General features: G+C 40.0%; 1 protein-coding gene across 2 annotated transcripts in view; it reads left to right on the forward strand.

Moving 5' to 3' along the window:
• PCSK6 (proprotein convertase subtilisin/kexin type 6) overlaps window positions 1-15,095 on the forward strand; it is a 253,784-nt gene that overhangs the window by 156,857 nt on the left and 81,832 nt on the right. For both annotated transcript variants that reach the window (XM_077263337.1, XM_077263338.1), the window contains exons 8-9: window positions 6,855-7,027; window positions 9,124-9,336. In XM_077263337.1, coding sequence (XP_077119452.1) covers window positions 6,855-7,027; window positions 9,124-9,336 — 386 coding nt within the window. The remainder of the gene's footprint in view (window positions 1-6,854; window positions 7,028-9,123; window positions 9,337-15,095) is intronic.

Below are 15,095 nucleotides of genomic sequence, written 5' to 3' on the forward strand. Positions count from 1 at the left end.
TTTCTGGCTCTATGTGCGGTTTTACTGTTGGGTCACAGTGCAATGCACTCTTATTACTGACTTACACTGTGAATGAACTCTCTATATACTATAAATGTGCTCCTTTACAGATGAACAAACCCAATGTCCAGGCTGATGGACCATGGCTGAATTATGTATTGTATTTTCAGGTTTGAAATAGAAGACTGATACTGTCCTTGAGTTAAATTGCTGGCACTGTGCTCAAACTGTATCCATGGTTCAGATAACCTGTTGAATTGAGTTCTTGTGTTTGCTGGAATTGTGCTCCGCTCTCAGATTGCTGCAATGGATGATGACTACATGAAGCTAGGAAGATGAGCAAAAACTGTCAGACATCTGTTCATATCCTCCTTGTATATTAAGTGTTTAGATGTTTCTGCAAAACTATAGCTAACCAATCCAGTTGACAAAGGAAAGAGTCTTTCAACTAAGAATGCTGCAAAATCTTCATGCCATCTTACAATTTTACCATACATGTGTGAAATTCAATATACACATTCTTTTCCGTTTTGATCTGTGGACTTTTGCCTAAATTTTTGCCTTGATTGGAACTACTGAGGGGTTTTAGGCAATGTTCACACATAGGTTTTTTTTTACAGTTCTGAACAACATTTTTCAAGCAGGAACTGCTTCAAGAGTTGTGGAGATTTGAAGGAAGCAGAAATGGAAGTGTTTATTTCCTGAAGCATTCCTTTCAGCATTTTGATTGGACAGTGCCTAGTGTGGAGAGATTCAATCAAAAACCACTTCAAAGAACTGACATGCACTTTTTTCACCATTCATTTTTCAAAACCTCTTCCTGATGAGAAATACTAGAAAACTCAATCAAAACAGTTTTTCAATATTTTTGGAATCTGTCTTTCAGTATATTTAGCTAATCTACTCCAAAAACATACTCCTAAAAAAATGTGTAAATATAACCTTTGTCAGCAACTAATAACAGAAAGACAAGTAAAAAAATATCACTTTGGTTGGAGATGGATATTCCATCGCTGATACAAACTGTTTTTGAATCCCAATACAAATGAAGCTGCAAGTGCACAGAAGGCCGACAGACTTCTGACTAGTGCATGAATATTCTGCCTTTTTTTCCCGCCTAGCATCACTCTCTGCTTGATTGACATTTTTTCTGTGCTACCACATCTTCAACCCTAAAGCTTCTAACAGGTTACGTTTAATGTATGGATAGAAGACCCCCCTAGTATCATGTGTATATGGGTATAGAATCATAGAAGGTTAGAGTTGTAAGGAACCTCCTGGGTCATCGTGTCTAATGTAGGATTCACTAAACCATCTCAGAGAAAGCTCTGTCCAGTCTGTTTGAAGACTTCCATTGAAGGAAAACTCGCCACCTCTCGTGGCAGCCTGTTCCACTCATTGGTCACCCTCACTGTCAAAATCTTTTTTCTAATATCTAATCTGTGTCTCCTCCCATTCAGTTTCATCCAATTGCTTCTAGTCTTTACTTGTGCAAATGGGAATAAAGATGATCCCTCTACAGTGTAACAGCCCTTGAGATATTTGTAGACAGCTATAGTGTCTCCTCGGTCTTCTCTTTTGCAAGCTAAACATTCCTAAAATGTATCTCCAATACAAGTATTGACTTAGATCACACCCAAATGTTTTTATCTTTACATAATTTAAACTAGGTATCCTGAATGTCAAATCATTGAGTTTTGCAGTAACGTTACATATTGGACGTTTCAATGGTCAGTATGGAGAGAAGCTCCAGTTTAGAGAACCATTCTGTTAGCAGCTTTCTGCTCATGCTAATGATGTCCTTTAACACGGTGGCTCAGTGGTTAGCACCTCAACCATGCAGCGCTGGAGTCCTGACTTCTAATCCCACCTTGGACAACATCTGCAAGGAGTTTGTATGTTCTCCCCGTGTTTATGTGGGTTTCCTCTGGGTTCTCCGTTTTCCTCCCACATTCCAAAGACATACTGATAGGGAATTTAGATTGTGAGCCCCATTGGGGACAGCGACGATAATGTGTGCAACCTGTAAAGCGCTGCAAATGTTAGCGCTATATAAAAATAAAGATTGTTGTTATTATTATTTATAGACCACCTTTATAATGGAGACCATAATTACCTACTTTTCTTGGAGAAATGCTTGTAACTAAGCTACAGTTGAATAGACTTCATCAGGACCTCTGGATCACAGGAGGAGAGCTCAAGGACATAGATTATTATAAATAACAGCTGTTATTTCAGAAGAACTATACATTTTTATGTTTTCAAAGGATTTATCAGACAGGGTAAAAACTTGTTATGTATTTAATTTATTTATTTTATTTTTTTAAAAATTGGGTTGCACAGATTTTTCCTTTATTGTTGCGCTCAGCTGTTAAAAATAAAAAAATAAAATAAAAAAAAAAAGCTAGAAAGTTTGCCCATTGTAGTGCATTTGGTAGTCAGTAACGGCCATTTGCTATGACAGGAGATTTGAAGGACATTCTTTAACCCAACACTTTAAAAATCCTGATTGACAGTAATAAGGAATTGAGTATGGGTTGCCAAGCTCCATAATACTCTGAGATGCAGTGTCACTTCAAATTGGTAAGAAAAAACATACAAGCAATATTTCGGAGTGCATATTGTATTTTTTAGAAATATTTCCTTATTGGGTGTTAAATACATTTTTTTAGATGGAAACATTACAAGCGCCTATTAAAATAAGAAACTTTGTTTATGCCATTTATTATATTTTGCCTTTTATTTTCATTAATCTTATCAGGTCTGTCTCTCCCATCACAAAATTACAAGAGAGAAGTTCTGGGGAGCTGTGAGAGCACGGTGCAACCTTTTGACATGGGTCTCTAAGTAGAGCACAGCATTTGAGATGAGTTTATTAGCTAAGGCAGTGACTTTGAAGAACCTGAGTTTTGGGGTGTCGATTGAGTCTACGTTCACATTAGCGTTCGGCGCCGCAGCGTCTCCGCATGCGTTATGCGCCCCTATATTTAACATGGGGGCGCATGGACATGCGTTGTGCTGCGTTTTGCGACGCATGCGTTTTTTTGGCCGCAAGCGTTGGGCGCAGAGAACGCAACAAGTTGCATTTTTTTTGCGTCCAACTTTCGGCGAAAAAGGACGCATGCGTCGCAAAACGCAGCGTTTTAGCTTGCGTTTTGTTGCGTTTTTGTTTGCATTGTGCGTTGCCGACGCAGCAGCACACAACGCAAATGTGAACGTAGCCTAAGAATTAACAGCTCCTGGATTTTTAAATGAGATTTTTTTACAAATGGGGCATTTACAATGAATACATAAGGGAAGCCTAACTAAGGGACAAGGTTACAATAAAAGGGAAAAGGTAATAGAGGGCGGTAGAGAATGGAAAGTGGGAAGATGCCGAACTAGCTTGGTTTGCTACCTTTATATCAAATTGGCTCTTAGAAGTAGAGGACTAGATCTCTAGTTCTGTTTATAGGAAGTAGCAATCCTAAAAGTCAGTATCAAGTCTTTAACGGGCCTTCACATGGCTTGGTATAAAAGGAAAAACCAAAATCTCAATTTGCAGACACTGTTTCGGGGTACTGCCCTAGTCAGTGCAAAGTGTAAGATCTGGTTTGCCTGGGTGAGAGGCGTCTGACCGTGATCCAAGGGGTAACATTTTTCCTTGCGGAGAGTGACATGTCAAGCCTGACATGCCAAGATGAGGACTTTTTTTTTTTAAGCTGCAATGCTCCTCTGGAAAATATGTAACTTGTCTCTTCAGAGAGGAAGAGGACTAGAACTCTAGTGCAATCTATAGGAAGTAGCAATCCTAAAGTTAATATCGAAGCTCTAACTAGCCTTGTCACATGACTTAGAATAAAAGCCAAAACCAAAATCTCAATTTGCAGTCAACCTTTATATTGGCCCATACATGGCCCATCCCTGTAATCCTTCCACATAAAAGAACCATCCAATCATGTCAGTCTTTTGAGTTCTCCATAAACATGTACATGGCTGCCACTGCAGACTCTCTTCTGAAGGTGGAACTCTTAGGTCCAGAATGGATAACAGTGTCAAGGGTCAAATGTGAGTGCAGTGGTTTTCATCTTTCTGCAGATGGTGTCCTTCATATAGCCAAAAGGTTCTTGTGTCAAGCGCCCCCCAGAGTTCATGGATTGTTAGTTCGGTGGTATTTTAATTCATACATTGTCCATGTTGGCTTCTAACAGACTTATATGACAAAGCTCACTTCATAATGAGAACTTCATCTTGGTTGTTGCCTAAGAAGAGCACAGCAGCCGATGACACTTATCTTATTTCCTGTGCGATGCTCATCTGTTCTGCAGGCCAGGCAGAGGAAGCAGTGGCAGGTGAAAGTTTGTGCCCCCATAGTATTTGGCACATAGGCCTCCCCCCCTCCATCTTGTGAACCCACGCTATACCTCTGCCACTTCATGACAGGATGATCTAATTTTGTTTCCATTCCTTTTTTTCAACAGTTATAGCTTTTATTTTTCCGTCAACTTGATCACATTAGGGCTTGTTTTATATGGGACAAGTTGTTTTGAATGACCCCATTTATTTTACCACTCAATATAGGGGATAAATGGGAAAGAAATTCCAAGAGGGGTGAAACATTGAAGAAGTTGTTTTCAACATAGTTTTCTGGGTTTTGATTTTATTGTTCATTGCTTTGCAAAAATGTCTTTCCAATATGATTCTTCAGCAATTACATAAATACCAAAAGTTATGTTTTTATATTTTTTAGTGGGTTTAATGAAAAATTTCAGAACTTTGTAAAAGACAGTTTTGTCACAGTTTTCTGGGACCTATGACTATATATTTAGGCTCATACTCCTGTATAAGGACTTCGTTTTGCTTGCCAACCTGTAGGATGTATTTATATTTTGGAGTAGTGTAACTTGCCTGTACACACTGTGCAAGCACTGCTCCCCAATACACATTGCGCAAGCTCGAGATTTCAAGTGACGTTGGCGCAAACCCGGAAGCATAATTCTAATTGCGTGGGTGGCGACAGACCTAACTGATCGCAATGAAGCACACCCCTATGACTAAACGAGCAGGTGAGATATAACTATATAAAGGACTTTTTGCTAATTATTACAGTGGCAATTTTATTGAAAAAACGTGTTATGATGCACATTGCATCACTGACCACACACTGGGGACACTTTAGATGCTACAAATGACATGACAGATTCCCTTTCAGTGCAGTCAGCTTTGATTTTCCCATAGGGAGACATGGTACCAATGCTAATCTCTTCAATGGTCTTCTACCTAGTCAACCAGTATCTCTCTACTAATAGGCATGAGCACCATTACAGCTGTCTGGAGATGTTCAGTCTGGGTTTTTTTTTTTTTTTGTTGTTGTTGTGAAGACTGTTTTGGCTAAAGATTTGACAAGGGTGGTACTAGAAAGCAACTATCTTCTTGGAGGAAAGCTCATTTTCATGTCCTTTTCCCAGAGAGCATTGCCTGACCTACGCCTGCTTGCCACTTTTCACAAGAAGGTCCATTACCCTCTAAAACTACTTTGTGAGTAGAATATTCTTTACACTGCAGCTGTGCGTTTTCACATTTGAAGATGGAATAACGCATGGAGAGTGGATTTCCATTAGCGAGCGTTCCAAATTCTGGGGAATTTGTGGCCATAACTTTTGTTCTCCATTTTATCAAACATAGTATGTCACTCAACTTAAGGATGCACAACTTGATTTTTTTTTTTAATGGAAACTATAACAGTGGGACTACGAAATAAAGAATTCGCCGAGTGGTTTTATGGTTCAAGAGGTTTATGGCAGAGAGAAAGGGCTGCAAGCATAAAAGTATTTATTCCACCCTGAAGCCAAGAGCCATTTATCGACTTTGGTCCTTTAATAAATAGATGTTTTTTCTCCATTCTAAAGCTACCAAATGCTAAGCTACATAGATATTTTTTGGGGTGTTAAAGTGTTTGATTTTTGATATAGAAAAACCTGATGTTCAGGTATGTGAAAAACATGTACCGTATATTATTCTGCATAACTGTTTCCTATAGCAAGTAGCTGTTAAGAAGCCCTCCTTAAAAAATGTATATTACCCCAGTCGTCAAGTTGTCCTCTACTGTTAAATGAACACTCTTGGTTACAAAAATTTTAGGAAAGTGTAAAATATATATAATATATATACACACATACGCACGCACACGCACGCGCACACACACACGCACTTATATATATGTATGTGTATATATATATATATATATATATATATATATATATATATATATATATATATATATACACACACAATAATATCTTGTCATTAAAGTTATTTCTGCGGTTTCTTGATTGGCAAACTGTCCACCTAATGCGTAGGAACGCAAACCTATTCTAGATAGCTGGATTTGCACTATTCACATCGCTCTGTCCACAAGACTCATAATCCCCATTTTCCATCTCAAATGAACTCCTGTGCACCAGAGCAATTTCATCGGGAGCCAATTAGTCTCTTGTTTTAACCCACATCATAAACAATTTACCAAGAGCACCCTGAAACCATACTAAAACATGAGGGCATACAGTGCAAACCAAGTACAAATGTTGATCTTTGAATTGAATCAAGCAAGGGAAACTGAAATGGTGGAAATATTGTTGGTCTTACACATGTATGGAAAAAGTGAGAAAGAAATGGTTGAGCTAATTAAACAACTTAACAGGTGAGACATCAAACTGCTTACATGAAATTTATACATTTGGGAAAAAATGCGTTTTACAGTACGCCAGTGTTTGTATACCACACTCCAAGTCACTCTGCATATCTCGAGATCTAGACCTGACTAATAGCTTCACTAAGTAACAGCACATAAGCTGAAACTCTTCTTGTTATTCCAGGAATCCGCATGTTAGATGGGGATGTTACAGATGTTGTTGAAGCAAAGTCTCTGGGTATCCGACCCGACTACATTGATATTTATAGTGCAAGTTGGGGGCCAGATGATGATGGCAAGACTGTGGATGGACCTGGGCCTCTAGCCAGGAAAGCATTTGAAGATGGCATAAAGAAGGTGATGTGATTTTTGGTACATGAAGCATTTAATCCTGTGCCCTCAAACTGTGGTAATTCTTTGGTTCTGTTCAGTTGTGAATTGTAGACTTTAAGGGGCCTACAACACAGATTCTGGCTTTTGATAAACTGACGAAACATCAGTAGAAGTTAGTGGGTTCCATTAGAAGTCAATAGGGCATGGCTAATGCCACTTGTGTGACAGATCAAGGAAAGCAGTGATGTTTCTATTATAAAGCGACATCCCAATCCTTATGTGAACAGTATCCAAGGACATTTAGCCCCTATCCATGGGAAAAGCAATAAAGGTTTGATTGAGGTCCCCAACCACCAATTCACCATCCACTAATCACTAGACTGGGAGTCACGAGCAACTTGTTCCTGCTCACTGCATGATCATAGGGAGGAGTTGGTTGTATAGAACTGCGTATAAATGGTACACCCTGTGCCCCATTGTCTATAGGGATGATGGAACAGGTGAGCGATGTACTCTGCTGTTTTCGTTCTATAGATGTTGACTGGAGCGTTAGTGTTCCTGCTCACTTCCCACGCTCTCCAAATTTTTTCATGCAGTGGTGAACAAGGGGCTCAGGACTGCTGTTCTAGTGACAGGTATCGCCTATCCCACAGAAGACATTTTAATACCCTTTTTGAGTGGTTAAAAAAAAGTACTAAAAGTATCTTTTTAATGATCTTTCTGTTTTTGAGTACAGAGGCCTCTCTAAGGTGGGTCTAAAAATATTTTTTTTTCCCTGAGATGTTTTTCTCGTTTTATTACACAAGAATATTTCACAGCGCTCTACAGAGATTGTCAACCCTGTCCCCAATTAAGCATAAATGTTCCCTATCTATTTTAGGCAATACACGAGGGACAGCTCCAATAGAAGCCAATTCCTCCCACACTTCAGGATGTTTTTGAAGTGTGGGAGGAAACGCATGCAAAAACAGTGAGAATATACAAACTGCATGCAGATGTTGTCCCTGGTGAGGTTCGCGCCCTGGATTTCAGTGACATTTCGAACCGCTAAGCTGGTGTAATAATTTTATTTTGAATATTATGTTGCTGACATATCAATTTTACCTGACTTATGACATCAGATTGTGCAACTTTTTTTTTCCCACTTGTCATTTTATTTCTGTTCTCTTAAGAAAAACACATTTGAAAATTATTTAGAAGTTAAGAAACCTAGCAGTGCTCAAAGACACTATAGCAGTTACATCTTTGTGGCGCCTTTTGCGTTTTCTTACATGAGGAGTTCTTGGCTCACTTCTAAGAAAAGCTTCTTCAAGGAATAACCACAGTGACAATCGGAACAAAGTTACAATGCTTGCTTCAGGTTTTTCAATGCTCTAGTGTTGCTCTGTGCCATGACACTATGGACACGTGATAACCTAGTCTTCAAAATGCAATACCTGGCTTAAATAGTGTACCGTCTATTGCGTGTACCAATTTTTTTTTCTATAAATTGTTTTTTAGCTTCTTTAGGTGTTTTAGGGTTAATACTGCCTTTTGTGTTCCTTGTTTAAAGCTTACACCATCTAGTCAGCATTGAGCAGCAATCATATTCTGTTGGTGCACAGGGAAATACATGACTAATGGTTTTTCTAGTTATGGCATGACTTAATAAAACATTTTCCATTACATGAGCCCATATGGTAAGGGCGTGAACAGCTGACACGCGTGTCACATACTGTTGCGATGTGATAATGCATCAGGCCGGCCATTAGTTTAGGTTTTAGGGAAGCCATCAGGGTCCCCAGTTGTCAATCCTCAATGGAGAATGAATCTGCAGCTGTACTGGACTAGTATTCATCCCGATTGTTCAGGAGAACCCTGGCTTTGAGCCACATGGCATCTAAACTCTTGCTCCATCCGACAATCCTTTATTCGCTCTTCCGGGATGTAGCGGAGACAGAATGGCGTTGATAGGATTATGAAAGTCTTTTTTTTTTTCTTTTAAAGCATCAGCTAATATTAATTACAAAGTCTTCAAATATTCGTACAGGGCAATGAGAAAAATGTATCTGCTATCACATCTTGTTGAATATCTGTCCATTTAGTGGTTCTTTTAACTGAAATAATGATTTTGCTTATAGGGTCGTAAAGGATTGGGCTCCATCTTTGTCTGGGCATCTGGGAATGGTGGTCGTGAAGGAGACTACTGCTCCTGTGATGGATATACCAACAGCATCTTTACAATCTCCATTAGTAGCACTACTGAAAATGGATACAAACCATGGTACTTGGAAGAATGCGCATCTACTCTGGCTACAACCTACAGCAGCGGTACCTTTTATGAGAGGAAAATAGTAAGTAGTGTTGGACTATGGTCTAAAAATCTACTTGTAAGAACCCTAAGTAACCCCTACCTTTTACTGTATTGGTTTCATACTCTATTAAGGAGACTTATACTTGGGTTGTATGACAACTCCTTTCCATTGAGACAGCAGAATGGCTCGAACTTTAGAAAATCCAACCAGCCCATGTGTTAGTGGGCAAGATTAGCCCACATGTGATAATACAATTTATGACCATCTGCAATATCCCAACGATAATTGGAAAGAGGGGTTATTGTGATCCACCTCTGATGGCCCACCTCTGACATCCATGTAACTTAGCAGGGTATATACAAGGGTTGTGTTTGGAAAACCAACCTTTTAAAAAAAAAAAATGTTTATACATGGTAGGAGTTGCCATAAAGGTTCATAAATGAATTTGACTTGTAGAGGATTTATCCTGCACCTTACTGCTCTGTAAGCAGGCTCAGACTGGCCCACAGGAGAACGGGTGAATTCTCTGGTGGGCCCTCCACATGGGCAATGCTTGCCACAATGCACTTCATGCAATATATGCAGCTAAAAAGCAACATCCAGCATCAGCATACACTCATTTTATTATTTTTAAAAGCATAGATTCAAATTACATAAAAGAGAAACTACAACCCACATAGTATCCTCTATCTCCGACCAATAATATTTGCCTGTAGATAATGGGGCCCCCAGAGTCAATGTTTCTGGTGGGCTCTTGTATGTAGGCAGCTGTGGACATCGGGTTTAACCTTTTTAACCCCCAGGCCATTTTCCGTTTTTTGTTTTTTGTTCCCCTTCTTCCCAGAGCCAGAACTTTATTTTTTGGTCAAAATGGCCATGTGAGGGCTTGTTTTTTGCGGAACGAGTTGTACTTTTGAATGACACTATTGGTTTTAACATATCGTGTACTGGAAAATGGAAAAAAAAAATTCCAAGTGCGGTGAAAATGCAAAAAAACTGCAATTCCACAGTTGTGTTTTGGGTTTTTGTTTTTTTACCATGTTAACTAAATTCTCGAACTGACCTGCCATTATGATTCTCCAGGTAATTACAAGTTCATAGACACCAAACATGTCTAGGTTTTATTTGAGTGATGAAAAAAAAGTCCAAACTTTGGTTAGAAAAAAATGGCGCAATTTTCCGAGACTTGTAGTGTCTCCAATTTTCGTGATTAGTGGCTGGGTGAGGGTTTATTTTTTGGACACTGAGCTGATGTTTTTATTGATACTATTTTGGTGTATATATATGATCTTTTGATCGCCCGTTATTGCATTTTATTGCAATGTAGTGGCGACCAAAAAACGTATTTCTGGCATTTTTAATTTTTTACTTGTTACACTGTTTACTGATCGGGTCAATTCTTTTTTTTTATATTGACTGGGCGATTTTGAGCTCTGCAATACCAAATATGTGTATGTTTGGGTTTTTTCCAATGTTTTATTTTGAATGGGGCAAAAGGGGGGTGATATGAACTTTTTATATATTTTTTTTTTTCCATATTTTTAAACTTTTTTTTTTGCTTTTTACATGCTTCAATATTCTCCATGGGAGACTAGAAGCTGCAGTACTTTGATAGGCTCTTACATACAGGTGAGGGTGGGGCTCATAGTAATCTAGCAGTGACAACCATAGAGGTCTGCTGGAGACCTCTGGTTGTCATGCCAACCCATCAGTGACCCACTATCATGTGACGGGTTCACCGATGGGTGGAATTTCCGGCGTGCTTCACGGAAGCGGCTGTCAAAGATTAACAGCAGCATTTAACGGGTTAACAGTCGCGGTTAGATTGCGATTCCACCTGCGGCTGTTAGAGGCACATGTCAGCTGTTCAAAACCGCTGACATGTGCCAGGAAAGATGTGGGCTCAGCGCTGGAGCCAACATCAAAGGGAGGGATTCTGACATGGGTGTACTATTACAGTCAACGTCGGAAAGGGGTTAAAAAAAGCATAACTATGAAATCTGCTAGAAAGGTTCTGTGAAATCCACCGCAAATCATCTTGAGCTGTTTGAAAACAAGCAATGAGAGGGTTAATAGCACAACACTGGACCTGATTGGTTTAACTTTTGTTGGACCCAATAAGAAATTCGTGGCATTTTGACTACTTGTGAAGCTGGAATCAATCATGCACACTTCATGTAGTTAGATAACTTGTAGTGCCTGTCAAATGCACTTATTTTAAAAGTCTGTGCCTCAGAGTTATCAAACATCACAAAGCTTGATATCCCTATTGAGCCTTTTAGGTCACAAACTCTAGATATCCATTAAAAAAATTAACTAAAATTTTTGAGCTCTGGTCAAATGTCACCTCTGAAGCCAGTGGTTGGTTGCAGTAGTTAGGTTAATGATGGACTAGATGTGATCACTACAGAGACCGTGAGGACCCCTGTGACAGTGGGAGCTGAAGATTCAGCAGGTATGTAAATGGTTATTTCAAAATGTTCCCTTAAAAAGGATATCCAATATAGGCATGGTTTAGAGCCTTGAAAGAATCTCTTCAAGGTCAAATTAAATAAATGGTGATCAATACATTCTCTGCATTTAGAAGAGTGAAAAAAGCTGCAGTTTTGCCAATATCCATGTGTATATGTATATATATGTAAAGTTCTCAATCAAGAAATCACTTGTATAGGACATGCCTGACAAAGTGAAGTAGACCAAATGATCCTCAAAAGCTAGACACCATGCCACGATCCAAAGAAACTCTGGAACAAATTAGAAAAAATTGAGATCTATCAGTCTGGCTTTGTGGCTTCAAGGCTGTCCATGAGACCTTCAGTCTTAAAAAAAAAATAAAATAAAAAACTATCCTCGATCCTGTGTGATAAAATGGAAACAAACGGAGGTATCACTTATGCGATGCTGAGATGGAATAATCCTTAAAATCAAAACATTTATTGGAACAGGTTTAAGTCAACGTGTTTTGAGGTCACGCAGGACCTCTTCATCAGGACAAACCAGTTTGTCCTGATGAAGAGGTCCTGCATGACCTCGAAACGCGTTTACTTTTAAACCTGTTCAAATGTTTTGATTTTGATTACTCCATCTCAGCAGCGCATAAGTGATACCTCCATTCGTTTCCTTTGTATTTGTGGTTGTCCGTTGCGACCGGTATCTGTGCAGCAGCTGTTATATGCCATTTGTGTTGCCATTAAGCAACTCAGCGAAGTGAGTGTTTCTCCCCTTTTCCTTGACTCCCCTTTTGTGCTTTCTTCCCAGTTCTTTTTCATACTATCCTGTGTGATGGCCACTTTTTGTTAGGAAAGAATGGATGATATCTTAGAAAAGGAAGGCAAGAAGCATGGCTTTCCCGGTTTTTGTTTTTTTTTTCACAGGTGATACAAGGAAGACTTATTTTCTAAGGAAAAGTTGTAATAGGGAAGTCCTCAGTGAGAGAGAAGGAAATAGGTGTCCAAAAGTAACAAAGAGCTTGGATTTATGTTCGGAGGTCCATCTTCAAAATCTAGGAAATCCTCTCAATGATGCCAGGCTATAAATGGGAGGAAGGCTTTCCCTCTTCATCCAGGTACGAGAGAACCTCTCTCCCAGTGTCTGCATTCTGGACACAAGGAAAGGTCTGCTGCATTAGACCTTTGTAATGACACCCCCAGGAAGTCATTGGAATGACAGCTAGCCCTAGAGATGAAGATATTGGGCTTGATAAGGAAACAGATTCTGTACGAGGTTCTGGAGGAAGAAAAATGAAGGGGATTTTATCCCCCCCCCCCATCCTTTTGATTAAAAAAAGAAAAACGTTCTTTCAGAACCACCATCAACCTAAAGAACCTCAACCGGTGGATAAAAAAATCAGACCCTCAAAATAGAATCAGTGAGTATGACCATACAACTGCTCTTTCAGAATTTTTCCATGGTGGGGTGGTCGTCAACTTACAGGATGCTTATCACATTGCGATTCATTTACCATTGGGAAATGAGTGGCCTTGTACGTACAGTGGGAAATCAGGCATTACCAATTCAGAGGCCTTCCATTTGGTTTGTCGATGGCTCCAAGGATTTTCACCAAGGTAATGGCCGAGATGACTGCCTACCTTCGCATCCGGAACACATTTATCGTTCCTTACTTTGACGACTTGTTTATAGTTGGGAATTTGGAGGACCACTGGCAACACAACTGAGATGTGAGAGTCATCTTAGAAGATCTTGGCTGGATGGTGAAAACTCACCAGTCTAGGCTAAATCCAGCACGAATAGTCATTCCTGGGCTTCATTCTAAATTCTGAACTTCAGAATTATCTTTTACCCGATGACAAAATGGACAAGGAAATAGACCTTGCCTCGGCAGCACTAGAAGTTCCAAAAATGACACTAATGAAGGCAATGTCCCTGTTAAGAACCCTAACATCCAGCATCCTAGCAGTGAGGTGAACCCAGCTCTACACGACGCAGCTTCAGTGGGAAATTCTGTCTGTACAGAGGTTGCTAAAAGGACAATTCGAAAGGAAGGTGAAACTTTCTTTGGAGGTAAGAAACTCCCTCTCATAGTAGGCAGACAGGGCAAACCTAACATCAAGGGTCCAATGGATAAAGCTGGTAAGCGGCATAGTCACAACCGATGCAAGCAATTCAGGTTGGAGAGCACACCTGAGAGTTCGTACAATTCAGGGTCTTGGTCACTTTGACAGGAGGGGTCAAACCTGAAAAAGTTGTGTGCTGTAGAAAGGGCTCGAAAGGGCTTTCTTCCTTCCATCCCATCAGATTCTTCTAGCTGGGAGAGCAACACCTTTTGTCCCGAACAGCGCTGCACATAGGGGACAGAAAACCAAGGCAGAAAGGCAGACTTCCTAAGCTGCAACAGACTGAAACAAGGAGAATGGACCCTAAACTCCCAGGTGTTTCAGTGGATAGTTCGCTCATGGGGATTGCCAAAAAATAGACTTGTTTGCCTACAAACAGAACATGAAAATGAAAAAGTGCTTTTCACTGAACTCAAGGGAAAACCTTTATGCGGTAGATGCCCTTCAGATCCCCTGGAATTTCTGGATTGCATATGCCTTTCCTGCACTAGCAATGATCCCAGCAGTCGTGAAGATCAGGGAGGATCAGGAGAGAGTGATACTGATTGCTCCATTCTGGACAAAAAAAACATGGTTTTCCCTATTGAGGATAATGTCCTTGTAAGATCTTTGGATCTTGCCGGAGATCCTGGAACTTATCACTCTGGGTCCAGTATGCCACTCAAGTGAAGGGCTTCCATCTAGCAGCATGGAATTTGAGAGGGAAATACGGAGTCAGAAATATTTCTCGGGGGTTAGTCTCCACCTTGTTAAAGAGTAGAAAGCCTATAACAAAACTTTACTGCAGGACGTGGAGGGAATGTCTAGAATTTTCAGGGAAACCGGTGGGGGGGGGGTTGGGGTTAGGGGGGAGGCTCCAGTCGGCTCCATCCTAGCCAGTACCTTCAAGGTTCAGGTTTCAGACTTGGGTGCATAACCCACTTATTAGCTGCGAGATTATAATTGTATATCCAGGTTCATAAGATCCTGTGATAGATCCAGGGCAGTCCCAATTCCATGGGTTCTCACATGGGATCTAAACTTTGTACTGGTGGCATTGACCAAAAATCCATTTGAGCCTTTACATGAGTTGTCGGCTAAGTATTTTGCGCTTAAAACTATTATATTGGTAGCACTGACCTGTGCCCACAGGGTGGGTGATATCTAGGCCCTTTCAATAAACCCTTCTACACAGGTATATGAGGATAGGATTATATTGAGACCTGATCTGGCCTACCTTCCCAA

Source organism: Ranitomeya variabilis, chromosome 5, assembly GCF_051348905.1.
Source record: "Ranitomeya variabilis isolate aRanVar5 chromosome 5, aRanVar5.hap1, whole genome shotgun sequence".
Lineage (NCBI taxonomy): Eukaryota > Metazoa > Chordata > Amphibia > Anura > Dendrobatidae > Ranitomeya > Ranitomeya variabilis.